Source organism: Martes martes, assembly GCF_963455335.1.
Source record: "Martes martes genome assembly, chromosome: 16".
Lineage (NCBI taxonomy): Eukaryota > Metazoa > Chordata > Mammalia > Carnivora > Mustelidae > Martes > Martes martes.
Window position 1 is genome coordinate 58,411,561 of NC_137904.1, and position 25,056 is coordinate 58,436,616.

General features: G+C 58.9%; 1 protein-coding gene across 2 annotated transcripts in view; it reads left to right on the forward strand.

Annotated features, from left to right (window-relative positions):
• TTYH2 (tweety family member 2) overlaps positions 1–25,056 on the forward strand; it is a 37,113-nt gene that overhangs the window by 4,635 nt on the left and 7,422 nt on the right. For both annotated transcript variants that reach the window (XR_013968151.1, XM_080826357.1), the window contains exons 2-10: positions 2,979–3,151; positions 7,923–8,034; positions 13,082–13,302; positions 17,269–17,364; positions 17,899–17,971; positions 22,299–22,368; positions 22,617–22,672; positions 22,911–23,003; positions 23,233–23,325. Coding sequence is in view for 1 of the 2 variants with exons in the window: in XM_080826357.1 (XP_080682483.1) it covers positions 2,979–3,151; positions 7,923–8,034; positions 13,082–13,302; positions 17,269–17,364; positions 17,899–17,971; positions 22,299–22,368; positions 22,617–22,672; positions 22,911–23,003; positions 23,233–23,325 (987 nt within the window). In the remaining variant the exon portion in view is untranslated. The remainder of the gene's footprint in view (positions 1–2,978; positions 3,152–7,922; positions 8,035–13,081; positions 13,303–17,268; positions 17,365–17,898; positions 17,972–22,298; positions 22,369–22,616; positions 22,673–22,910; positions 23,004–23,232; positions 23,326–25,056) is intronic.

Here is a 25,056-nt window from a genome sequence, read left to right on the forward strand (position 1 = left end):
AGCTCTGGGGGGACTGACAGCACCAGCCCTCTTGGCGGTGCTTCCTCGCCGGGTGGGGACACATGACATAGTCCTAGATTTTCCTGTTTGGAGAAAGACTGGGACTGTCCAGACCAGCTGGAAGTCCAGGGTAGCTGGGAAGAGGTCTGGACGCAAACCACTCTCTAGCGTATACAAAAGGTCCATCTGGGGTTTTGTTGCCCTTTTTTTTTTTTTTGTTAGGAGCAACTTGTAGAAAAGTGTACCCTCTTTTATTTTTTTTTTTATTTTTAAATTTTTTTTTAAGATTTTATTTATTTGAGACAGAGGGAGCACAAGGGGGCAGGCAGAGGGAGAGGGAGAAATAAACTCCTCACTGAGCAGGGAGCATGATGCGGGACTTGATCCTGGGACTCCAAAGTCATGACCTGAGCCGAAGGCAGACGCTTAACCGACGGAGCCACCCAGGCGCCCCAGAAAGTGCAGTTTTAAGTGTCCACCTGAATATGTGCGTGAAAAACCATCCTGACGGAGTATTCTTAACCCCCCAGGAGCCCCTCACGGTCCGTCCCTTTGCAGAGGTGTTTCCTGTGCGCCCCTCTCGCTCACCGTAGGTGGGCTCCTCTGACTGCGCCGCCGTGTGTCTGCCGTTTGGCTTGTCTCCCCCACCCTCCCGTTTGTGAGATCACCCGCACCTCCGTCTGTGGCCGTGGCTTTCTTCCCGTGGTTGCGTGGTATTCCTGCTTCTGACGACAGTGCATTGTATGTGTCTGTTCTCTTGTCAGTGGACACTTGTGTCCTCTCTGCTCTGGGGCTGTTACCAGGGTATTGAGCTGCTGGGGACATTCAGGGGTGTATCCTGGGGGGGACACCGGCCTCTTTTTTGTAAGGTAAATGACCAGGCGTGGCCTTGCTGGCTTGTGGGGCAGGGGCATTGCATAGTGATTGGCCTGTTAGTTAGGGGGACCCTGGGTTTTAGCAGAGGGGTCTTGGGGGCCTACACAAGGGTGGCCAGGACACAGCCTGGCATGTCTGTCCCCTCCTCAGTCAGAAGAGGCCCTGGAGAGTGGGGCTCTGCTAAGCGAGTCTTTGGAGAAAAGCTTAAGCTTATGGAAAAGGTTTGAGAAATTCTGTGGACGCTCCTCAGCGCCCCCCAGACTTGCAGGACACTGACCTCCTGGGATCATCTCTAGACGTCCTTCTGCGCCCAGAGCGAGGCTTGAGACCCTGCATTTCTAACAAGGTTCTGCATTCCAAGAGCTGGCGTACCGTGCCGTGTGGGTGAACTTCACTTTGCGTAGCGGGCACCTGTCACCCGTCTCTTCGTCCTCCTTGGCCGTCTTCACCTTGGCCTGGGGCTCCAGGGCGCTCTGGTGAGGGAGCATGGAGGCAGGAAGGTGGCAGCTCCTTTCCACCTTCTCAGCAGGCTGGGGGCCTCCTGCCCCGGTCACAGGACAAGCCCAGTGCTCCAGGCCGAGAGCCCCGGCCCCGCCATGCCGTGAGGACATCAGGGACACTTCCGCTGGGCTCATGTGTTCGGGTCCACTGGGGGCGGCCACGCTGATGATGGGGGAAGGCGAAGCCATGCCACACACCTCCACCATCCTGGCTCCCAAATGAGCCACCTCTCCTGCCCTTTTACAGGCTGTCCCTGCCACTTGGGCCATTTGTGAGGCTCAGAAGCCTGCACGTCCGGGCAACAGGAGGAGTAGGTTGAATCAGGGCTCCGAAGGCCAACCTGAGCCCTCACAGACTTGGGACGGGGCAGGGTGGACCCAGCAGGTGCCTCACCATGGTGAGGCTCAGCCCTGCACCTCCCACCCCCCAAAAACGACCCCGGCCTGAGGACTGCAGCCCCCAGCCTCTTTTTCCATCGATGTCTCCTCTGTGTGTGCGTGGTCCGACACAAGTCTGGTCTCCCTCTTAGACCGGGAGGTCCCAGCATCTGACGACTCTGCCTCACTACCACCAGCACCGGGTTCCCCAAAACAGGCTCCCACCCCAGCAGCCCAGACTAGAGTGCCGGGGGCTGTGGAGCCGGAATCACCGGCAGACACGTGGGGAGCAGGGTGAGGCTGACTGACGGCCAGGTCCAGCCCTGGCTGGCGGCCACCAACCCTGATGCCATCTGGTGTCCATCTGGCTAAATCGGGAGACTGGAGGGCAAGGAGGGGGGTGCCTCCGGGCCTCCTGACAGACAGCAGCTCGCCTTGCAGGACCCCGAGGTGCTCTGCTGGCCTGAGGCAGCACCTCTTGCCCTCTCCAGAATTGGGGGCTCGGCTGCTTCCCCTGGCCTGTGGGGGACGGCTCTCCCTCTCCGGCTTCAGTGAAAGGGACCCCGTGGTACATGTTCTGACTCTGCGCGCGCCCCCCCCCCCCAGCCTTCCAGCCCAGAGCTGTCTTCTTGCTGCTCTGGAGGGGCCCCAGCATCTAGAACGAGGCTCGGAGGAAGCGGGTGCACTGGGCGTCCCTTCCTGGCCCTGTCCCAGGTTCCTCTCAGCTTCCAAAACATCCTGCCCAGACCCGGTGTCCTCCAGGAGGCCACGGCCCCCAGACCCTCGTGGATGTCCCTCCCCTTGTCTGTCCCGCGGCCACGCGGCTCACCCCCAACAGCTGCCAGCAGGCGGGTCCTGCCCCGTCTCTTGAAGGCTCAGAGGAGCTCCTCAGGCAGGGCCTGGTCCGGATCCTAAACCACCAGCCGGGGCCCAGCCTCGAGCGGCTCCCTCTCCCTCACCTCTGCCTCAGCAGCCCAGACCGCATCCACTGTTCTCCCGGCCTCTGCCCGCCCACCCTGTCCACATGGAAGCGCCTTCTGCCCCCGCGCCCCTGCCCAGCCTGAGCACCAGGCATGGTGTGTTCGAGAGGAGGAGGAGGGAGGAAGGGCAGAGGAGGGGATGGAGGCTACCCACAGCCCCAGGGGGAGCTCGGGGCCCCAGCACAGGGTGCTTCTCGAACCCCACCGTGGGACCGAGTTCTGACCCCGGGCCTCTCCTCTTCAGTCACTGCTGTTCCTGGGGCTGGTGGCCGCCGTCTGCCTGGGCCTCAACCTCATCATCCTCGCGACTTACGTGGTCTGCGTGTGCTGCTGCAGGCAGGACGAGGCCGTGCAGACCAAGCGGCGGGACTCCTGCTGTGTCACCTGGACGGCGGTGGTGGCTGGGCTCATTTGCTGGTGAGTGTCCCTATGCACTGGGCTCGGTGTGTGGCTCTTGGGGGGGGGGGAGCTGGTTCTCCGGTGCTCACAGTGGGGGGAAATCAGGAATACAATGGGCCTGACTGCCAGGGTCTTCCTGGTGGTCAGCCTGGACTGTGACACCCCTTCCTCTCCCTCTGCCTCCAGCCTTCCAGCCCCCAACCGTAGGGGCTCCTCTGCTGTCTGGCCACATTCTCCTGCCCAAGCACTGGGTACTGTGACGGCAGAGGCTTTCCCAGGGTGAAAGCTGTCCCTTTCCCCGCCCAGTAGCAGGAGTCAGATGGGTGGGGTGGTGATGGGGGTCTCCCCCGTGTGCCTCTGCCCTGGTGCAGTGCTGGTTAGCCTGGCAGGGGGCATGCCTAGCAGACCTGGACAGCCTTCCTGGACAGAGGGGGATGTCAGCCGTTTGCATCCTGGGACCTTCCCGGCTGCTCTGCGAGGTCAGAGAAAATTCGACTATAGTCTCCATCAAGTCCATTCTTCTCAAGAGATCAGTAGTTCTTAGTGCCATCCTCTGGGCCTTCTTTGCTCTGGACAGCAAATGAGGGTTCCTAACCCCACGTGAGAGCCCACGTTGCCCAGACAGGATCCACACGCTTGCTGGCTCTGTTTTCGGGAGGTCGTGTTGTTCTTGTTCTTACATCTACAGAGGTTTTTCCAAAAGCCTCAGATCCTGCCGTGAGATGCTCCTGGGGGTAGTCACTCTCAAGGGGTAGAGACCTCCTTGCTAAGTGTCTGTTGCATCCGAGTTCCCACAGCGGGACTTGGCCCTCTGTCTGGGCAGCAGGACGGTGGCGGGGGGGCAGGCGGGGTGCAGCGACGCTGGGAGTGAGGATGCCTGGGCTGGTAGCCTCACTTCACTCCTGCGGTTTCTTATCCATTGGCGCGTGCTCCCGTCCGGTCGTGCCTGCTGCATAAGGGTCACCTAAGCCAAGATAAGGAGCCAGAAGCAGCATCGCGGTGGTGCCAAAGCGCTGAGCGCTAGGGCTGGGTGGAGGGCGGGGGGTGGACAGGCTGCCGGGTCCTAAATCATAAACGGAAAGGAAGGAGTTCTAGTCAGGAGCTCAAAGACAAGTCTGACTCCAGCAGAGAGGAGCTCCCACGAAGTAACTGGGATAGAAGCCTCCTGCCGGGGGTGGGCAGGGAGAGACGGGAGACAGCCAAGCAGCCAGGAGTGCCTTCTACACAGCGAGCCCTCTCTGTGTGAACTCGGATTTTTTTTTCAAAAATGCTGCAAATGACAAAAGAATACTTTGGAACAGTAAGAATGACTTTGGAGGCCCAGTTCCAGTAAGTAATAATTACCAGCCGTTTCAGGAAAACTCAGAACAGAAGGAACACATGTGGCATGATTCATTCTCCAAAATTCTATAGGCTGTTTGCACCAGACAAGCGCGAGTCCGCGGGAAGCCCAGGCACTAATTCTGCCTTCTGTGGTTCTTGGTGTATTGGGAGAGGTGGAGGATCACACATTTGGTTTGAGTAATTACAAACTAAGGAGTAAGTTTGGAGGAAAAGAACCAGCATAAAGGCGATGGCGTACTTGAGTCGGGCATTCCTGGGTCACCGGCACCAAGATCCATAGGATGACCAGGCAAAGGTGGAGGCAGGGTAGGAGGAGATACTTCAGGCAGAGGAAAGAGGAGTGTGTGCAAAGGCCCTGTGGCAGGAGGGAGCAGAGGACATTTTACGGAACTGAAAGAAGCTAGTGTGGCTAGAGCAGAGAGAGCAGATGAGGGGGCTGGGGTGGGGCTGCTACACGGGGTTTTGGGGATCAGCCATAAGTAGAATAGTCACCAGTCATCTTTGCTGGAGTTGTGCTCAGTTCAGAATGAGCTGGGGGAGAGTCAGGGAAAGGGAGTAGAAAAGGCGGAAGTAGAGGGAGACCAGGGGAGATTGGGGGGATCGGGAGGACTTGTTGAGCTCTGACAGTAAGGATCCCGGAGAAGAGGGGAGATTCATTCCATAGAAGAAAGTCCCAACAGCATGTTCCCCAGACAGTCAATGGTATAGGAGGAGAGCTCCTTGTGCCCCTCTGCGTGGGAGACAGAATTTTATCCCTGGGAAAGATATTCTGTCTTTCCCTCAAACAGAACGGTCTGTGTGGCCCAGACAGGACCAATGATGCCTGGAGGGAGCTGGGAGGTCCTCGTTAAACAGCCAGGGCGATTTCCGGTCTTGAAAGACCAGGTGCCCTCCTGGGCCCACTCCAATAAACCCAGACTAGGGGAAGGTAGAAAATGAGAATACTCCAGGCTCAAAAACAGGGCAAGGGATGGAAAGGCTTTGGCTTGACACTGAATCCTCAGAAAACACTAGATGAGGACACAGAGAACTAGAGGAGGTTAAAAACACAAGGAGTCAACAAGAGGCATTTTTCAGGGCATAATAAAAAATTTTTTTAAATAATAAAGTCACCAACTAGAAGCTTCTAGAACTCCAGTGCATCTCATGTTCGAGCATCTCGGCTGGACGTGTGGTCCCGCGGGTGCTGGGGAGAGACACCGGCTGGACAGTGGTGCGGTTCAGTGGCATCAGAATGAGTTGAACTTGCGTTCTGGTTGAATGCACAGAAGACTTGCAGGACAGCAGACTGTTGCTAGCGCGTGTGCACGTCTGCGTTACACACAACAGAGGAGCCTCTGTGCACAGGCTCGGAGCACACAGCTGCCGTGGGCGCGGGGAAAGCGCCCCTTACCTACACTGACAGCAGGCACTCGGGGTGACTCTGTCCTGTGGTCCACGGACCACTTCCCCAGAAACACTGTGCTTGGGGCCGAGCCCATCCTGGGAGGAGATTTCTCTAAAATCTCTAGGTTCCGTCCTAGACTCCTCCTCATGAACAGAAAAAGAAAACGTGTAAGTGTGTGCACGTGTGCATTCGTCTCCCCACCCCCCGCCCCCGAAGTTAGTGTTCTGGGTGAAGAGTCAGCAGGCGGCTTAGTGAACCTCCAGATGTGCGCCCCCCCCACCCCCTACCCCCTCCCCCGTCCCCAGTGGCACACATCGGATGAAATACAGCGGATGATGTAGGCGAGATTCAAGATGATTTGTCCAGGCTGGAATGTTGGACGGATACCAGCTCGATGCAGTTTCATAGGGATAGATTTTAAAAGTTCTGCTTTTGCTTAAAACAAAAATTAGTGCAGTGCTACAGGAAGGAGGAGAGGCTGGGCTTGGCGGCAGTTCCAGCGAGGAAACCCAGGGGTGTTGTAGACCACGGGGTCAGCGGGGCGGAGAGGGGGTGCCAGGGTTTAGCCTCCCAGTCCTCCGAGCTGGATAGACACCTGGCCGTGGAGGCCTCACCCAGAGTGACACTGACCAGTTGGAGGAGGGTTTGAACCTGGTGGACCATGATGATGGAGACCGGGGTCTGGATGGAGGACACGCATCTGACTTGGAGAGCAGGAGGGAAGGGGGACACAGAGCCACATTCTGATGTCTAAGGGGCATCCCACAGAATTGGAGGCTTATTTCAGGCTGCCCCCAAGGACAGTCAAGAGACAGGAGGTAGGCTTCAGCTCCATGGAGGAAGGAACTTTCTATCAGCTGACCAGCCACCTTATGGGTGCTGTGAGGAAGCAGAGGGGAAGGGTAGAGAATGGGGGAGGTCCCCAGCTCCTGGAGGTTTCAGAAGAGACCTCAGTGGTTCCCGAGCCTCCCCCATGACAGTCACCTGGGGAGCTGGTGAGGGTTCAGGTCCCAGGCCTACCGCAGCAGAATCCCAAAGGCCTGACAGCGGTCTTCGCCGCCTTTGGAGCTGCTGGGCTTGAAGACAGTAGTAGTATTCCCGGTCCACAGGAAATGTGCCATAGAGCTAGTCAGTCAGGCCAGGGACAAGGTGACCATAACCTTCACCCCTCCCCCCGGGTCACTTCCCACACCCCCAGGAAAGAGCTCCTTAGGCAAAACCCCACTTTCCCCGGATGTTTATAGCAGCTTTATCTGTAATCACCGAAACTTGGAAGCAACCAAGATGCCCTCAACAGGCGAATGGGTACATACACTGTGATATGTCCACAGAGCGCAGTAACTTTCAGCGCTGAAAAGAAAGGAGCTGTTTAGCCGTGGAAAGACACGGAGGAACCTTGAATGCGTATCACTCGGTGGAAGACGCCAGTCTGAAGAGGCTTCATGCTGGGACTCCAGCCATAGGACATTCTGGAAAAGGCAGAACTATGGAGACCGTAGAAGGATCAGGGGTTGTGGTGAGGGAGGGGTGGATAGGTGGAGCACGGATTTTTAGGGGAGGGAAACTACTCTGTAGGGTACTCTAATGGTGGATGGGTGCCATACATTTGCTCAGACCCACGGAACGAACCAGAGCAAGGGTGGTCCTTAGCGGGACCCATGGACTCTAGGGCATAACAACGTGTCAGTGTAGGCGTATGAATGTACAAAGGTGGTGAGGAGTGGTGGGAACGGAGGTGGCGGTTAGGGCGGCAGGGGCTGTGTGGGAGATCCCTAGACCCCTACCCAGCTGTGCTGTGAATCTAAAACTGTTCTAGGGGCTCCTGGGTGTCTCTGCGAGTTAAGCATCCAATTCTTCAACTCAGTTCAGGTCTTGATCTCAGGGCTCTAAGTTCAAGGCCTGCATGGGGCTCCACGCTGGGCATGGAGTCTACTGAAATTAATGAAAATAAAACAAAATAATAAAATAAAATAACATCTGCTCTAAAAAATACTCTATTTAAAAAACAACTACTTCCTCTTCTGCGTGTCACTTTTAACCTTGGGGTCTTGCCTGTAGTGCTGCAGTGGGCGTTGGTTTCTATGGAAACAGCGAGACCAACGACGGCGTGTACCAGCTGATCTACTCCTTGGACAACGCGAACCACACCTTCTCCGGGATAGATGAACTGGTAAGGCTCACGGGCGGCGCCGGGCCGGGCCGGGTGCAGCCCGTGAGGTCAGTGTGCTCAGAACAAGGGCCCCAGTCACATCCCAGCCAGCTTGGCCCCCCGGGGGTGGGGGGCGGGGGGGCGGGACTCCCCTTGGGGCTGCCATTGGTCCCGCTGGGAGTAAACAGGCGATTTCTGCTCTTCAGGCGGGGAGGGGTGGTGAGGACAGGGACGAGGACCAAAGGAGAAAGGCGGACTGGGTCCTGGGGGGGTCCCGGAGGCAGCCATGGAATCCAGGCCTGTGGACTTCGGGAGGGCTGAGCCTTCCCCCGTTTGTCCAAGGGCAGACCGAATGTGGGAAATCACCCTCATGCTGTGCTCACCCTCATGCTGCTACATGTGGAGTATCATGGGGTCCAGACAAGGTCAAGGTGTGAGTCTTTTCAAATCCAAGTGAAACAGCCCAAGGGGTGGTGCCGTGAGGTGTCGTGGGGGCTCTGGCTTCGGCTGGGGGCTCAGGGCGGGGGACTCTGCCGGCTGACCAGAGAGGGTATTGGCCTTTTAGGGCAGGAGCCACTCTGCTGGGCATCTGGCCTGAGTGAGAGACCAAGGGGGGGGGGGTCGGGTTTTCTCAAACACCGACCTTGGCCTCTTAGACCCCAGGTGCTTGTCACCTTCATCATAAGGGACAGGTGTTTTGGGCTGGTTTCCAGGTAGATCCCATGCCCGCAGGAGCCGGGCTCCAGTGGGAAAAGCAAAAGGCAGTTTTCAGGGAAGCCGGTCCTTGGACATCCACACTGTTCCCCGTCCCCTCTGGACCAGGTCCCCAGCCCCGGCTGGGAGGGGGCGGTGACCTCAGCACATGGCCAGTTTATGTCATCGGGCAGCCTCAAGTACAAAATCCAGCCCCAGCCAGAGCATTTGGACATTGCCCTGGTACTTGCTAGAAGAGGATTCTGGAAGAGGATTCCACCTCATTGCCCCCTCCTTCTCCCTAAGCTCCTCTAAGGCCTTAATCCATCAGCAGCCCTGGGGTGGGGGCGGTGGGCACACCTTAAAGAGACAGTCCTGGTGCTCCTCCGGACCCAGGAAGGCTGCCGATGGGGCTCTGGCCTCAGGGAGAGCCCCCCTGGGGAGCAGACGGTCACAGGCCAGACCGGGGCCCACCTGTCCTGCAGCACGTGCCTGCTGGTACCCATTGCTGGGAGACTGAGTCGTCCAGACACAGGGCGGAGGCAGCTCTGTGGGGTGAGGCGGGGACAGCTGGGATGGGGAGCTGAGGGCAGCCTCGAGGCTCAGTATGGCCTGACCAGCCCTGGAGGCATGGGGGGACCTCACCTTCAGGGTCCCCTCTGCCCTACCTCTGCCCTGGAAGGGAAGGGGCTCTGGCCTCCAGGCTCTACCTCCTGCTCTCCCTCCACCCACCAGCACCAGACCCACTAAGAGGAGAAACCCAGCCCCGAAAGGGGAGCCCCCTGCCTGGGGAGGCCCCAGAGCCATGACCTGCACTGCTTGACTCCTGACCACTGTAAGGAATGGCCCTTATCTCTCCTAAGGACTAAGGAGAGAGAACCCCAGAGCCATCCTCATGGGAGAGTTTGAGTTGTTCGTGTCGTATCCTGTGAGATGAGAATGGACAGGGAAAGAGCTAGAATGAATCCCCAGGATGGCCTATCCACCACGAGGGCTGAGTGAGGGCTCCAGGCCAGGTCTGGACATTCTAAGGCAAGACCCACGTCTCCAAACTCCATGTTACCAAAGGGAAGAGGTCTATGTGTCCCTGGCTGTCAAGCCCCTCATTGTCTCTGCACCATGTCTGAAAGTCGCAGGAGTCCCTGGGGTTTCTGATGGTCGAGCCAGCTGGGAGCTGCCTCCATCCCGGTGAGGACCATGGCCTGCCTCCCTTGGGTGAGCCAGGCATTTTCTCCCAATGGAGAGATGGGGCTCTGGGTCCCGAGGGCTGCGAGGGAGGCAGCAGTCTTTGGAGGGCTCCCCAGATTCGAGGGGCAAAGACCAAACAACAGAGAAATGGTGTTCGATGAGATAATGTAAGTGAAAGTGCCTGGTAATCTACAAAGTACCCCCAAGTGGGGGTCACTATGACAGTGCGTGTCCTTATTATAATTACTGACATTATTTGTGTTCCTCTAATCACCCTGAAGAAGACAGGAGGCTTGGGTGAGTGGGGCAGGGGGAGGGCAGGACTGGGAGGACAGGTCAGAGTGAGGGGGACCCTTCAGAGCTCCCCTTCCTGGACCAGAAGCCCCACACCTGCACCCTCGCACCCTGAGGGCCCTGCCGCTGTCCAAGGCTCCGGGACGCCCGGCAGGCTTCTGGATCAGCTGCACGCTTTGATTTGGGGGGTCAGAAAGGGTCATTTGGGAGCGCCAGGTGGGTCCTTTCTCTGGCCCAGTAGCCCCCACCCACCTCCCCTCCTTCAGTGAGCGGGGCCTGCGCTCTGGCGAGTGACTCACACAGGGGACCAGGCATACCTCTGACGGCTCAGGGTCTTAGCTTAAAGGTCCCCAGGAGCTTGGCTGACTCAGCTCTGAGCCACACGTCCCAGTGGCCAGTGTGGCTCCTCTGGGCTCTCCCGGGGAGCCAGCAGCAAGCCTGTGGGCAGGCTTGGGTGAGGAATAGGACATGGCGGGGTCGCATTCATGGCACAGGATTGGCAGCTAGTGTGTTCTGGAGCAAGAACCTGAAGCCGGGTGTTTGGGTCCTCGCCGTTCCCTTCGGGATCTGAGATGGGGGTCTCTCCCCAAACCGGCAGAGGATCCGCGCCTCTGTCCCCTAGTATGGCTGCCCTTCTAGAAAACCTCAGAAAGTAGAGAAGCTTCCTCCCCACCTGGAGGCTTTCAGACTTGAGCGTGTATCCGAATTCCCCGGAATGCTTGATCAACACAGATCGCTGGGCCCTCCCCCAAGTTGCTGGTTCTGGAAGTCTGGGACAGGGCTGGGAATTTGCTCCTGGTCACCCTGCTGCCAGTCCGGGGACCGCACCTTGGAGGACGACTCCTCTATCCTGGGGGGACGAGGGCTCCCGCACCTGCTTGCTCACCCCACTCCCACCCCAGCCTGAGTCGCTGAGCTGTCCCTCTTGTACACAGAGCTCTTCCCCGGGGGAGTCTCTGCCGCATCCCCGGGGCCGCCCTGTCTCTTGGGGGCTCCGGGAAACCCTCTGGGGACCGGCGGTGGAGTGGGGAACAGGGGGCTGTCCGTAGGGCAGTGTTATGGTTTTAATTTTTGTTTGTTCGTTTGTTTCCTTTGAGAGGACATCGGGAGGGGAAAAGAGGGCCAGGGAGATGTTTACTGGCTTTGGTTTTTTTCAAGGAGAGATTTAAGAAATGAAGAAGTTAAGGGGCACCTGGGTGGCTCAGTGGGTTAAGCCGCTGCCTTCAGCTCAGGTCATGGTCTCAGGGTCCTGGGATCAAGTCCTGCATGGGGCTCTCTGCTCGGCGGGGAGCCTGCTTCCCCCCCCCTCTCTCTCTCTGCCTGCCTCTCTGTCTACTTGTGATCTCTCTCTGTCAAATAAATAAATAAAATCTTTAAAAAAAATAAAAATAAATAAATAAAATGAAAAAATTATTAAAAAAAAAAAGAAATGAAGAAGTTAAAATCATGAGCTGGGGAAGGAGAAGTCGTCTTGCAGAAAAACACTGTTAGCAACCCTTTGCCCCAAAGTTCCTCATATATAATACAGGAACATAAAAAGACCCCGATCTCAGCACTTAGTAATGGTGCCTTTCGGATCCATGGTTATAAAGCACTTGTATGTGAATCTCATTGAGCTGAAAGGAGGGTTGATTGGGGTGGTCGTTGTTAGGACTTTTTTCTTCCGCATGAAGCTATAGACAGCCCAGCCCAGAGTATGTCTTAGGCCTCACCCAGCTTGTAAGAACGGAGAACAAGCCTGGAAATGGAACAAGCTGCTGACATTGAAAAAACAAAGCCAGACAGAACAAAGAGGGCCATTCTCTTTTCTGGAACCGGGCGCCCGCAGAGGAGCACAGATGTGAAAGGCCACAAAGTTGCCCTCGAGTCTCCCTAACGCACCAGCAGCGGAGTTGGTCACCCGGACGGAGTGTCGTCTCCGAGGCTTCTCAGGGCCGCCTGTGGGATGAGCCCCTTGGTGACATTTTATCTTCCTTCCAGCCCCAGGGGAGGATTAACGCACACTCCGCCTTCCAGCCGGTGGTACCTGTCGGTTTGGTGCGACAGTTTCGGCAACAGAGCCTTTCTTCCCCGTGCTGCTGACACACAGGCTCAGAGCAGGCTTGGAGGGGCGAGCTGGGGGCTCCCAGGCTCTGTCCCTGGGTCCGACAGGGACCCAGCATCTGGATTGTTTGGAAGACCTTTCCAGGACCAGGCTGTCCTTGGGCTCCTGGTCGGAAAGCCAAAGACGGTCACCACCTTTGTCCTTCCCTCTGTACTTTTGGAAAGAAAGTCGCTTCCTTCCTTCTGGAGCTCCCAGCTCCAGGCCCTTGCAGCCCAGCCAAAGGAGGGAGCCTGTCCATCCACCTGGCAGGACGGCCGTGCCCCAGGGTGGGGTGGGGGCGAAGGCGGGGCCCGAGTCCCCAGAGCAGGTGTCGACCTCCTCCTGCCGCATGTCCAGGCTCTTCCAAGGCGGGATCGGTCTGTCTGTGTCATTTCAAAGTGTCATTGTTCTGGCTTCACGCAGGCTCCGGAGGCCCGGAGCTGTTGCTGGGCCCACGACAGAGCCTTTCTCTTGGGAGGTGTTTAGAAATCCCACTGTGGGAACAGAATGTCAGGTAGCAACAGAGGAACTTTTCCATTCAACATTCTATCCCTTGGTCTGAAAAAGAATTTCAGATCCAAGGTGTTTCAGGTTTTAAGGGAATCCTCTTCAAGGAAGCAAAACGGTTTCTCCTGTCTGTTTCCCCACCTGGGAGCCCCCGTCCTGGTTTAGACCGGATCAGGCCTGCCCCCCACCCTGGTGCAGGGATGTGAGGGCTGGGGGACGGGAGGGCCTCTCTGTCCTCCTGCGGCTTGCACGCCTCCTCCCCCTGGAGGCCAGATTCACAACCCCGGCCCCCCACCGCCGCAGGTGTCCGGAACCACCCAGAAGATGAAGGTGGACCTCGAGCAGCACCTGGCCCGACTCAGTGAGATCTTTGCCGCCCGAGGCGATTATATCCAGACGCTGAAGTTCGTGCAGCAGATGGCGGCCAACATCCTGGTCCAGCTCTCGGGGCTGCCAGTGTGGAGGGAGGTCACCACAGAGCTGACCGAGCTGGCCGACCAGACTGGCTACGTGGAGTACTACAGGTGAGGGCCCGAGGGAGGGCCAGCGGGGGCGGGGGCGACTTCCTTCATCCCAGCCTGCGTCTTGGGGCCCACGCAGGGCCTTAGTGAACCATTCCTGGGACCAGAGGAGTGTGTGTGCTGAGCGGTGGGCATCCAGAACTGCCTCCTTGGGGAGGCAGGCCCCAGAGACCCAGAAAGGGGCAGACGAGGGGTGATGTGCCAAGATCCCGTGCGAGAGGCTGAAGTTGGCCTCCAGGGACCCCTGGGACCAGCATCCTCCGAGGCTGGTGCTGGGTAAGATGCCAGTGGTTTACGGGGTTTGTGGGGCAAGCTTCCCTACACCTGCAGGCTCGGCCACGGGTGCAGGGGGTCTGCATGGAGCCTCCCTTGATGGCAGCTTCTTAGCAAACCCAGAGGTGCCCCAGCTTCTTGTGTATAGAGAAGCGTAAGGGGTGGGAGGCGGAGGGACACCACGCCACCTTCGCCCTACTCAGAAGTACAAACTCGTACGTCCATAAGCTTTGGGAGTCCGTGTACGTCTCCCCTGCCCTCCCATGCCCCAGACCCCATCCCAGGTGAGGGCGCTGGACACAGGCCGGCTGACCAGGGACCAGCTGCCTCCGTCTGTGGGCGGCACCTAGTGAAGGTCGCTCTGGGGAGAGTCAAGGAAGGAGGCGGCCGTCTGGGCTTTCAGGGACTACCGGCCAAAGGGGGACTTACGCCCACCAAGTGCACATCTCTCTGCCGCCAGGGCCCAGTGCCTTGCACGGAGGGAGGGAGCCCCTGGCGAGGAAGGGGTAAATGAGTCCTAAAGAGTGAGTATCCGCTCTTTGGACCCACCCCTCCCCCAAATGCATTGGTTCCCCTTCAGGCCATTTAGCAAAGGTCAGAGCCTTTACCCGCCCTGTTGCACAATTTACTCTGGTTTTCTGGATTCATTTCTCCTTTATGAGAAAACTCCACCCCGGGCTGACTAAGAAGGACACAGAGGAGATGCTTCTAGTGGGACCCCAACTCGTCCAGGGCTCTCCCTTCCCCCCCCGGATAGGACCAAGCCGGACCTTGGCAAGGGAAGCTCGTGAAGTCAGTCCCCAGCTCTGGCAGGCGCTCCCCACGCCCCGGTCCCACACCCCATCCAGCCCCTGCATGCCCCGGATGTCACGGATCCAGTTTCCCACCAGACGTTTTCCTTTTTTTTTTGCTCATGTTCACAATGGCCTTTCTCCCCGGCCACAGAAACTCCTGATTCCGAGGATGGGCTGTGACTCGTGACCTAAAAAAAGGGGCATCTGATGAGTCCTGTGACCTGAGGACCATTCTCCCTCTGAGCGTGTGAAAGCTTAGTCCTGGGGGTCAGGGACAGGTGGAAAGTGGGTGTCCACGTTGACCCTACTTTTCTCCGTAAGCGGCCCTGGAGTGGGACCGTGTACCCTTAAGGGCCCCCCGTGGGCATGAGATACTGACAGAGTTGGAATAAGTCAGTTTACGTATCAAAAGGGACTTATTTTTAAGGGGATTCCATTAAAAATGGGCGGTGGGGTGGTGACAGAGCGTATCAGCTGTTTTCAGTGGGGGGGACCAAGGGGTGCCCTCTGACCCCCGGTCCCAGCTCCCTTGTTCAGGCTGAGGCAGAAAAGGCTCGGTCTGAGGACATTAGCACCAGTGGCCCCTGAAAGCCGATGGTGTTCTGTGCCTTCCTCCCTCCGCTGTTTGCCGGCTCCTTCTCTCCCCTGTTGTCCCAGGACAGAGAGGGGCCTCTTTCCTCGAGCTCACCAGCCCGAGGGGCTCCTCCGAACAGACTCCGCATCTTTGCTTCCCAGATGACTCTAGAGCAGAGCCATCCAGCTAAGCTCGTATTTTTTGGGCACTTTTATACAAGACCCGGCTAAGTATTGGAGGCACTAAAAAAAGCCAAGCCTCTCTGAGAGGCTCAAAAGGGGTGTGACCAAGGCGCCTGCAGAGGCCGGATCCAGGAGAGCCCCGGGAATCAGGGCCCGCGAAGCTCCTGTTCCTTAGAAACACATCCCAGGTCATCTCTGGGCTCCTCTGGGAAAACACATCCGCCTGGCAGAGCTGTTTCCAGGAACTCCTTACAACACGAGGCGCGGATGCGGAGAAAACACGGAAACACGATCATGGAGAGCTAGTGAGAGGCGATCCTAACCTGATTTCTTGCTGGTGTGCACCGCAGGGAGAAAGGCAGTAAGAAACCTTTAGGTCTGAAACATGAAACCGGAATTTGGAGAGGTCCCTGGTGGTTGGCCGTGTCTCCTGCAGGAAGACTCACAGAGGAGGGGGAAAGTCCAGAATTCCTGGGCTGGGCTCTCCTCCCACGGGCCTCCGTCTGTTTTCTAATCTGCGGAATGGGGTCTTAGTTTCTGAGGCCCCTTCCTGCCCTGACTCCGATTCTAGGAAAACTGGCTCCTTGGTGGAAAGGGGGTCTCGGGCAACGCCCTTTCTTGGCACTCAGCCTCCACTCACGAAGGCGGGAGGAACCTGGCTTGGCTGCCGGGGGCCTCCGCGTGCTCCCTCCCTCTGGGAGCCTCGTCCTTCCATACAGCTGGCGCTGTTCCCACCCACACTCCCAGACTCCCTCTCACCCTCCTGATGGCGTTAGTGAAGCATTGCTGGAGAGGAGGGGTCCCTGAATTAACTGGCTCTTGCATCAAGAGAAATCATAATGATCCAAAGGCTTCCGTCTCCAGGGACTTGGAGCAGTCCCTTCTGTCTGTCCCCACTGCCTCCTGTGTCCACAGGCTGCTAGGCAGTGGCTGCTAGGTGAGCCTGGTGCTCACTGGTAAGGTCCTCTCTGGGGATCCCGTGTAGAAGAGAAAGGAGCTCTCGGGGCTTTGCTTGGGACCGCATCAATGCCTTTGGACTTTAAGCCCTGTGGATTCCTCAGCCTGTGCTTTGGGGAAGCAGGAAAGCGGCGACTTTGAGATCTCTCGGTGGCATGGCTTTTTAACCTTTGTACTTAGTGAACATTCAACTTTCCACCCAGCCCTGAGAAGGTTCCAGCAGCAAAGATATGGAAACTGAGGCCCAAGGGAGGGAGAGGCAGCTTGTCAGGGTCTGCCCATTGATGGGCGACGGCCTTTCCCGGTCAGCGCAGCCTCGGGGCGGGTGCGGGGCGGGCAGAAAGGCCCAAGGAGTCAAGGAGTGAGGGATTTTCCTGGGGCTCCCTCGCCCCACCTGAGCTCCCTGGTGGTCTGGGAATGAGCCCGACCCCGAGTCCGGGCACCCCGTACCTGGCACAGATGTTGGTGAGATGAGCCTGTGTGTCCTGAGCAGTGGGTCCCAGGCAGCTGGGAGGGTGAGACAGGAGGCCTGAGGGAGGCCAGGCTGAGCCTTCACCATGGACGTGGGCATCTTAGGGGCTTTCTTAGATCCATGGACATAAATGTCAGGCCTGATCTGATGCCGGTGAGTGTTCTGAAAGCAGCAGGAGGGTCCGGAGAGGTACCCGTGGGAGGCTGCAGAGACCTCGTAGGCCCATTCCGTCCAGCGTGTGGCCACTAGCACATGTGGCACTGGCATGTAAATGAATTAGAAGCAGCTCAGATGAGATGCAAGTCTCTTGCGTTGCCCGGGCCACATCTCCACTCCCCCGAGCCACGCGTGGGCAAGGCCAGGTGCACTGGGCAGCACAGAGATCTGGAACGTGCCCATCACTGCAGGAAGTTCTGGCCGGCAGTGCTGGTTTAGATGCTCGGCCTGGGTGGGGAGCGTCACCCCTTTGTTCAGGCACAGTCGGGGGTGCAGCCCTGGGAGTCCCTGAAGAGCCCGTCTGCCATGCGTACTGGTCCTTCCCGTCCGGGGCAGGGTGTGCAGCCTCGTTTCCCTCAGTTGCTGGCTTGGGCCAGCGTGTCACAGTGAAGGGTCAAGCTGGCCTGGGGCCTGCTATGCAGGCGTCCCCCGCTGGGCACTGCTGGGCACCGGTGGGTGACGCACCCCCCCACCCCTGACCGTCTCTCCCCATTCGCCCAGATGGCTTTCCTACCTCCTGCTTTTCATCCTGGACCTGGTCATCTGCCTCGTCGCCTGCCTGGGACTGGCCAGGCGCTCCAGGTGTCTCCTGGCCTCGTGAGTATCTTTGCATGTGGGCCAGACAGCCGGGGTCGGGGGGGTGACAGTGTCACCGTGAGAGAGAGATGGGGGCCTGGCCAAGCTCTGAGCATGTGGTGGGGGCAGTGGCCGGAAGCCGCCCTCCGAGCCCTCCTCGGCCGGCAGCCGCTGATGCAGCATCTGGACACCTGGCAAGGACTGGGCTTTGCCTCCATGTGTCCTACACGTCGCTGGGCCTGGCTGCTGGGCAGCTGAAGGAATGGGGCCCAAGCGTGAGAGCCTCCAGGGTCTCTGATCAAGCCCTCCTCATAGCCTGTGCTCTCGCAGCTGTGGCTTTTCGGCCCAGGGACCGATGCTCCAGGCACTGGGCTCCGTACCTCTCGGCCCACAGTCAGCGGTGGATAATTAGGGACCACCAGAGTCTTGGGGGCCGTGGGGGGACAGGCTGGTGACTCAGAGGAAGGTCACTGGAAGGTGGTGGGGTGACGGCCCTCACGGGGTTCCCACCTGCCAGCCTGCGCCTAGATCCCACTGGCTGTGCCTCTCTCCCAGGACACTGTGCTGTGGGGCGCTGGGCCTGTTCCTCAGCTGGACGTCTCTCGCTGCTGACAGTGCAGCCGCTGTGGTGAGTCGGGGTGGGGGTGGGGTTGGGGTTGGGGGGCGGTCCGACCAGGACCGTCTGTCTGGAGGCATGTTGAGGGCTCCTGTCCAGAGTCCCCAGGGCAGGGCCGGCTTCCGGTCTCTGTTCCTAACCTAGACTCTCAGAACCCAGAGGGCTTGGATCAGCCTCACCAGTCCCCTTGCCCTTCCTACGGGGACAGAGGCCCAGAGAAAGGAAGAGGCTTACCCAAGATCATGAGGTATTAAGGGACAAGGCCAAGATGAGAAGCCTGATTCCTGATCCCTTTCGCACCCCATTGGCCCATTCTCAGCCCCGGCTTGTGATGCCAAGCTTGGATGACCACGTGACTCTGTGCGCGTGAAGAACTAACCTAGTCTAATGGGGACGGGCGGAGTCTCAACCCAAGTCTAGTGAAGCCTCGGGCTCCCAAAGCACCCTCCTGGGCCACCTTCCCTGGGCACCGGGAAAGTGGAATGTGGCATTTAGCTTGTCTTCCGTCCCCTTGCCTCGGACTCGCACACACGGCCTGAAACACAATGGTGTTAATGTTTCTGGATGCGATACCCCAGAATGTTTTTAAAACACACACACGCAGGGTGGGGGGTGCTCCCTGTGTAGGTATGTTTGGTCGTTGAGAGACCTGGCGCTCAGGTGGAGCCACGCACGGGTCTTGGATTCAGCGGACTCTGGCTCTGTGGCTCTCGGCCGCACCGGGTGTCCAAGGATGCAGACACTGGGACACGATGTTCACTCTTGACGTGGTCTCAGTGTGCAAAGAAAGGCCTGTAGGCAGCTCAGTGGGATCCCGTGCAAATGGATACCAGGGAGGCCCAAGCTGCGTGTGTGTGAGTGTGTGTGTGAGTGTGTGAGTCGGGGGGAGCAGTCAGGATTTACCAGGGGATTTTGGGGAACCCCTGCCTGATTCAGGGGCCACAAAGTCGGCCCACGGCCTGCATCTGTGCCACCTTAGTTACCTGGGCGTAAAAGAACGAACGAGGACTCTACCTGAAGCCCTCTCCCTGAAGTCACACCTTGCCCTGGGGCTTGGGGCTGGCCAGTCACTCTGGCCTGGGGCAGACCGCCTCCACGGGGCCCACCCTGGTGCCGCCGGGCTCCCAGCAGCTTCGGGCAGAGTTTGTCCTGGAGGGAGACAGCCGGGGGTCTCCTCTTTTCTTCCCTCTGCCCACTGCGTGGTGTCCACTTTGGGTGCAAGGGAGGACTAGCCAGGCATGAGCCTACATCCCAAGGGCTGCCCACCCCCAGATGCAGGGAAGGGCAGGACAGGAGGGCCCAGGTTGTGCCGCAGAGGCTCCTGGGGTCACCAGCAGCTGAGCGGGTACCCAGTCCAAGGGAACGGCCGCTGGTCCGAGCCACACGCACAGCTGCCTGGCCGGCCGCCTCTCCTTTGGGGACGCATGTGAACACAGGGAAGCCTGCACGAGGCCAGCTCTCCGGGGGGCTCTCCTGCCCCTCGTGCAGCCTCTGCCTTCTGGAAGCAGGGGAGGCCTCCAGCTTGCCACCTTGAGCGGCCCTCGGGGAGCCAGCTTCCTCCCGGAGGGGGCTTCTCCCTCAGCCCTGGCTGCAGTGTTCAGGGGGACCAGAGGCCATTGAATCTCCCAGCTGGGTGCCCTGGGCTGCCAGTGCGCTGGCCAGGAGGGCCTTTTCCCTAATTGTTGAGTCAGGCCTGTGTGAGAGAGGGCTGTGAGGGAGCTGAATGCGCCTTTGAGAGGGCTGCCGGCCGTGCTGCATTCTAATGGGAAGTGCGGCGAGGACGGGAGGCAGGCGGGAGGCAGGCCGGGTCAGGCTGTTGCGGAAGCTTTTGTGTGGTCCTGCTGTCCCTGCCCTGGGAGGCCTCCTCTCTTTGAGCGCGGTGGGGCCCCTTTGAGGACCGACGCTGAGCCCCTCCCAAACCGTCCCCTCCCAGTCCCGGAAAGAGGAGGAAGGCGCTCAGCCCCTGGGAATCAGCTCCCAGTGGGAGTCTGGGGAGCTGAGCTCTGGGCTTTGGCCACCCCAGCCTGCTGCCTCCCCGCTCCACCGCCCACCCTGAGAGAGTGAGGGGCTGAGGGCGGAGAGGAGAGAAAGTGCTAGAGAAGAAAGAAGGGGGCAGTGGAGGCTGGGGATGGGGGGTGAGAGTCATCCAGACACACTGGGACCGCTAGGCAGTTCCCTGCAAATCCAGCCACCAAGGGGGAGGCCGGGCCCACCTGACTGAGTCAGGGTGAAGAAGTAGGAGGGTGGCCTCTGGAACCTCCTGCCTGGTCTGTGTCCCCCCACCTTGCCCCTTCCCAGCGAGGGAGGGGGGGCCAGGAAAGTTCTGAAGCCCTCCAGACCTCAGTTTCCTCGACTGTGAAATGGGGAGAAGCATAGCACTTACCCTGGAGGGATCGGGCGGGTCGGTGAACCCCCGGGAGGCATGCAGGAAATGGCCAATGAGCTGTAACCTCATTGTTGGCCACGTGTTTATGTTGTTACGGGAGGGGCGCAGGGGGCGCCTCCAGACCGTCACCTGTTCTCCAGAGCTGCCTCCGCTGGGCTGGATCCTGGGCTTCTCTGCCTGTGCTCCGTGCCCCCTGCCCCTTCCCCCATCCCCAGCCCCGCTGTGTGAGTAAGGCACACGGGGGCCTTTGGCTACGTGGACAGGGAGAGAAGGTCGATCCTCACTGCAGGGTCTGAAAGGCCGACCTGGCCTGACGGGGGTGGGAGGCCACGTCCCCAGGGGAGCCTCTCGGACAGACCCCAAACACTTTGGGACCCAGGCCGAGATGGCGGCCTCCCTCTTCATTTTTCCCAAGGCCTCCCATCAGCCCCGCTCAGGTCTGGCTCCTCCCTCTTTGCCCCTGCAGCGACAGGAGTAGGCCTGCCGGTCCTGTGGCTCTGATTTATGGTAATGAATCAGTCTGATGGATGTCTGGTCGTGATTGGCATATAGAGCAATTCTCCCAGGGTCCCGAGCATGTGGTCGTGTGTGTGCGTGCATGCATATACAGAAGTGACTCTGGGGGAGCTCTGAGTCTGGAGGGGCATCTTCTTCCCCAGCCCCCCCATACACACGTTCTAGACCGTAAGTACCGTGATACAGCTCGCCCCTGGATCTCATCCCTGGAAAGGCACATGGCATCCAGTAGGTGCTAAATAAATACCGACCGACTCGGAATGAATGCGTGAAGCTCCAGCATGGAGCCTGATGCCACCACTTCCAAAAGAGGACAGAGCTCCAGCAGTGCAGGGCTCTGGGGAGGGGTCCCCGGCTCGGGGAACCCCTAGGAACAGGTTTGGAGCGCCAGAGCTTTCCCTGGCTGTTCTGAAAGATGGAAGCCCTCCTTTCCCCGGGGGCCCCACTGTACCCCCAGGCTGGACCTGAGAGGGGCCTGGCTCAGAGGATGGGTCCTTGCTACCACCCATCCCAGGGGGGGTTTCTGCTCCCACGTGGCCCATAGCCCCTTAACGGTCACTTCTCCAGGCCACACTATGGGGTCCAAGCCCTCCAGCTCATCGGTGGCAGAGCCTGGAGTCTGTGTCCCCTAACTCCTAGCCCCCCACTCCTCCCAGTCCTCCGTCTTATCCTGAGCAGGACCCGTACCCTCAGCTCAGAGATGGATTCAGTGCCAACGTAATTCTTTCATTGTTGTTGTTAACTGGTTTTTCAGTGTTTGGTTTTTTTTTTTAAGATTTTATTTATTTATTTGTCAGAGGGAGGGAGAGAGAACACAGCAGGGGGAGCAGCAGGCACAGGGAGAAGCAGGCTCCCCGCTGAGCAGAGAGCCCGATGCGGGGCTCGGTCCCAGGACCCTGAGATCAAGACCTGAGCCAGAGGCAGATGCTTAACCCACTGAACCACCCAGGCATCCCTAACATAATTCTTTAGGAAGAGAGTCCAGGTAATGCTTCATAGATCGGCACCCCAAAGCACGTGGGGCTTGATAACGGCAAGGCCAAAAATAAAACCAAATGAACGAAGGCCACGTGCTGTCACGCCCCACACACCTGGTGCAGGTGCTTGGGCCCTGAGGTCCGTCCCAGAAGCAGCATTCAGAGATAGAGTAAGAGCTAATGCTGCCGGGAGCCTGCCCTCCACCAGTCACCTTTCTGGGTGTTTTTTATGTCAGTGAATTTACAAGGTGGGTAGTGTTTTTCTGTCCGTGTTCAGGCAGCTGAGACACAGGAAGAGTAAGGGACTTGCCCAAACTGACAGAGCTAAGAAGGGACCGGGACTCGAGCCCAGGGAGGACTGAGCAGAGGCGTCTAAGCGTCTGGGCCTGAGGGCACCAGCTCCAGCCAGGGCCCTGGTGACAGAATTTTCTTCCACCCCTCCCCGTCTCCCCCGGCTCAGGGCACCGGTGACTTCTGCTCGGATCCCGACACCTTCATCCTGAACATCACGGAGGGCCAGGTCCGCACAGGTAACGAACCTTCGGGGCCTCTGCTGTCGGAGCCGCTCCGGAAGCTCCAACCAGGCCCCCGGCCAGCCGGACCTCTCCGCCCTGTCGTCCCCGAACCCCTCCCCACCCCCAGCCCCCCGACACTTTCGCTCCAGCTGGACCTCTGGGCCGCTTGTTAGAAGGGCCCTCCTTGGGGCGTCCGGGCGTCCGGGGAGTGAGGGCCTGGTCACTTGTGAGCTCCTGCCTGATCCCACATCTTCGCCTTGCAGAGGTGACCCGTTACTACCTCTACTGCGGCCAGAGCGGAAGCAGCCCCTTCCAGCAGGTACGCCCACCCTGCCCACCCTGCCCACCGCCCCCTCTGGACCCAAAGCCCAGCTCGTGTACATGGTTGGGGGCTTTTCCCTTCGTTGTGAGGCCGGTGTTGCTTGTCCGGGGACCACACTGGGAGTGGCAGGAAGCCCGAGGGGTGCAGGGTGGGGCAGGGATCGGGGGCAGGGCTGCCAGGGAGGGGGAGCGGAGCCTCAGGGCAGGGCTACGGTCTCTCTGGTCTCTCCTGCCAGGTGCTGACCGTCTTCCAGCGCTCGCTCACCACCATGCAGAGCCAGGTGGCCGGCCTGCTGCAGTTCGCCGTGCCTCTCTTCCCCACGGCCGAGGTAAGGCGCTGCCTCCCGCGGCGTCTGTGCTGGGAGCGGGGGCACCCCCGCTGGACCTCGACCACCCTCCCCCTGCCCGCACCTCCCCGTCCTGAGCCCCAGGGCTCCACGGAGCCGGGCCGTGGAGGGCCCTCCCTGGCCTCTTTGCCCCCCGGGCTGCCTGCGGTTTTAGCCACAAGCCCGCCCCTGCCGCTCATTGTCTGCCTCTCTGCGTGTCTGTCCGCTTCAGAAGGACCTGCTGGGAATCCAGCTCCTGCTGAACTCCTCCGAGTCCGGCCTCCACCAGCTGACGGCCATGCTGGATTGCCGAGGGCTGCACAAGGTGCCGGGGCGGGCCCGGGGGGCAGGTGGGACCGAGTACCCTGGCAGGCCACGTGTTCTGTTCCCCGAGAGCAGCCAGTAGGGGCCGGGGCAGTGATTGTCGGGGCTCCCTGCAGGCCCCTGCATGGCACAGAAGCCAGACAGTAGGAAGGCAGAAGGGGTGTCTGGCTTCTTGATTCTCCCGAGTAGCTAAGACAGGGAGAGTCCGTGAAAGGTACCAAGGGACAGGGGTAGGAGGGTTGGATCAGGTTGGCTCTAGAACGTTGGGGCATCCTGACCTACATAAGGGAGGGCCTTCTCCAGACTCCAGACTCCCGGCCATCTGGTCAACCCATCCATCTCCCTGGCTGCGAGTGGACACCCCCCGCTCCTTGCCGGGGTCACCTCTCCAAGAACTTGGAATGCCAGACAGCTTCGAATGCAAGGAACGCTCCGGGCATATGTGCGTCCCCTCCTCCCTCCAGGCAGTAAGCCAGTGCGTGTGGACACTTCTCACATCCCATACGGATTTAGCACGAAGGCTCATATGATGATCCTGGCTGCTGTGTGAGGACAACTGCTCACCCTTGTTCTGTGCCGGTTGTATCCACGATATCATTAGTTGTCCCAGTTAATGTCGTAAAACACATGTTATTTCTTTTTTTTTTTTTTAAGATTTTATTTATTTATTTATTTGACAGACAGAGATCACAAGTAGGCAGAGAGGCAGGCAGAAAGAGGGGGGGAAGCAGGCTCCCTGCTGAGCAGAGAGCCCGATGTGGGACTCGATCCCAGGACCCTGGGATCATGACCTGAGCCGAAGGCAGAGGCTTTAACCCACTGAGCCACCCAGGTGCCCCAACATATGTTATTTCATGGACAGTTTTATATGTCAGGAAACTGTGTGTGTGTATGATGGATAGATGGATAGATGGGTAGATATCCATAGATCTATAAAGTAGCTCATGGAAGGTTCCAGAGCCCTCAAGTCAAGGGCTTGGGTTTGGACCCTGGCACTCTGACTAGAGCTGAGAACATGTACCCTCTCCCTCCCAGACACCCACATCCGATCCCTTAGCAAGTTGTAGCATCTAGACTCTCAAACGCGTCCTGAATCTGACCACTGCTCTCCTTTCCTCACTTCCGCCATGATCCAGGGACCAACCCGCTCCCCTGGGTGACAGCCGTGGCCTCCTGGCTGCCCCCCCTTCTCTTGCCCCCTGAACCTCCCAGACCTTTCATTCACAGCAACCACAGTGGTGTTTGTAAAAGCCGGTTGGGTCATCTCCCTTCTGTCACACCCTATCACCTTCTGATCAAATGCAAAGTCCTCACATGCCTGCAAGGCCTAGTGTGACCTGGTCCCCTTCCACCCTGTCTCCCGCTGGCCTTTCTTCTCTCCTGAATGTGCCCCTCTTGTCCCCTTCCCTCGTCGGCTTAAGGCACAAGCCATTCCTTCTCACCATGCTGGTCTTAGATTAAATGTCCCCTGGCCCCTGGTTCCCCAGCCCCGCAGCTGTGTCTGTCTCGCTCAGAGCTGACCCTCGCATGCTTGGCACACAGTAGGTGGTTAGCATCTGCTTATGGAGTGAAACCAAGAAGTCCCTTCTATTGGGCCCCAGAGTGTGGGCCCTGCGTGGGCTGTACAGAGTGCTTAGGAGGGGGAAAGGGAGGCAGTCACAAGCGCAGGCTTGGGGAGACGGGCTCCCAGAGACCCGCTCAGAGCCCAGGCTGTGGCCCGACCTCCTTTCCA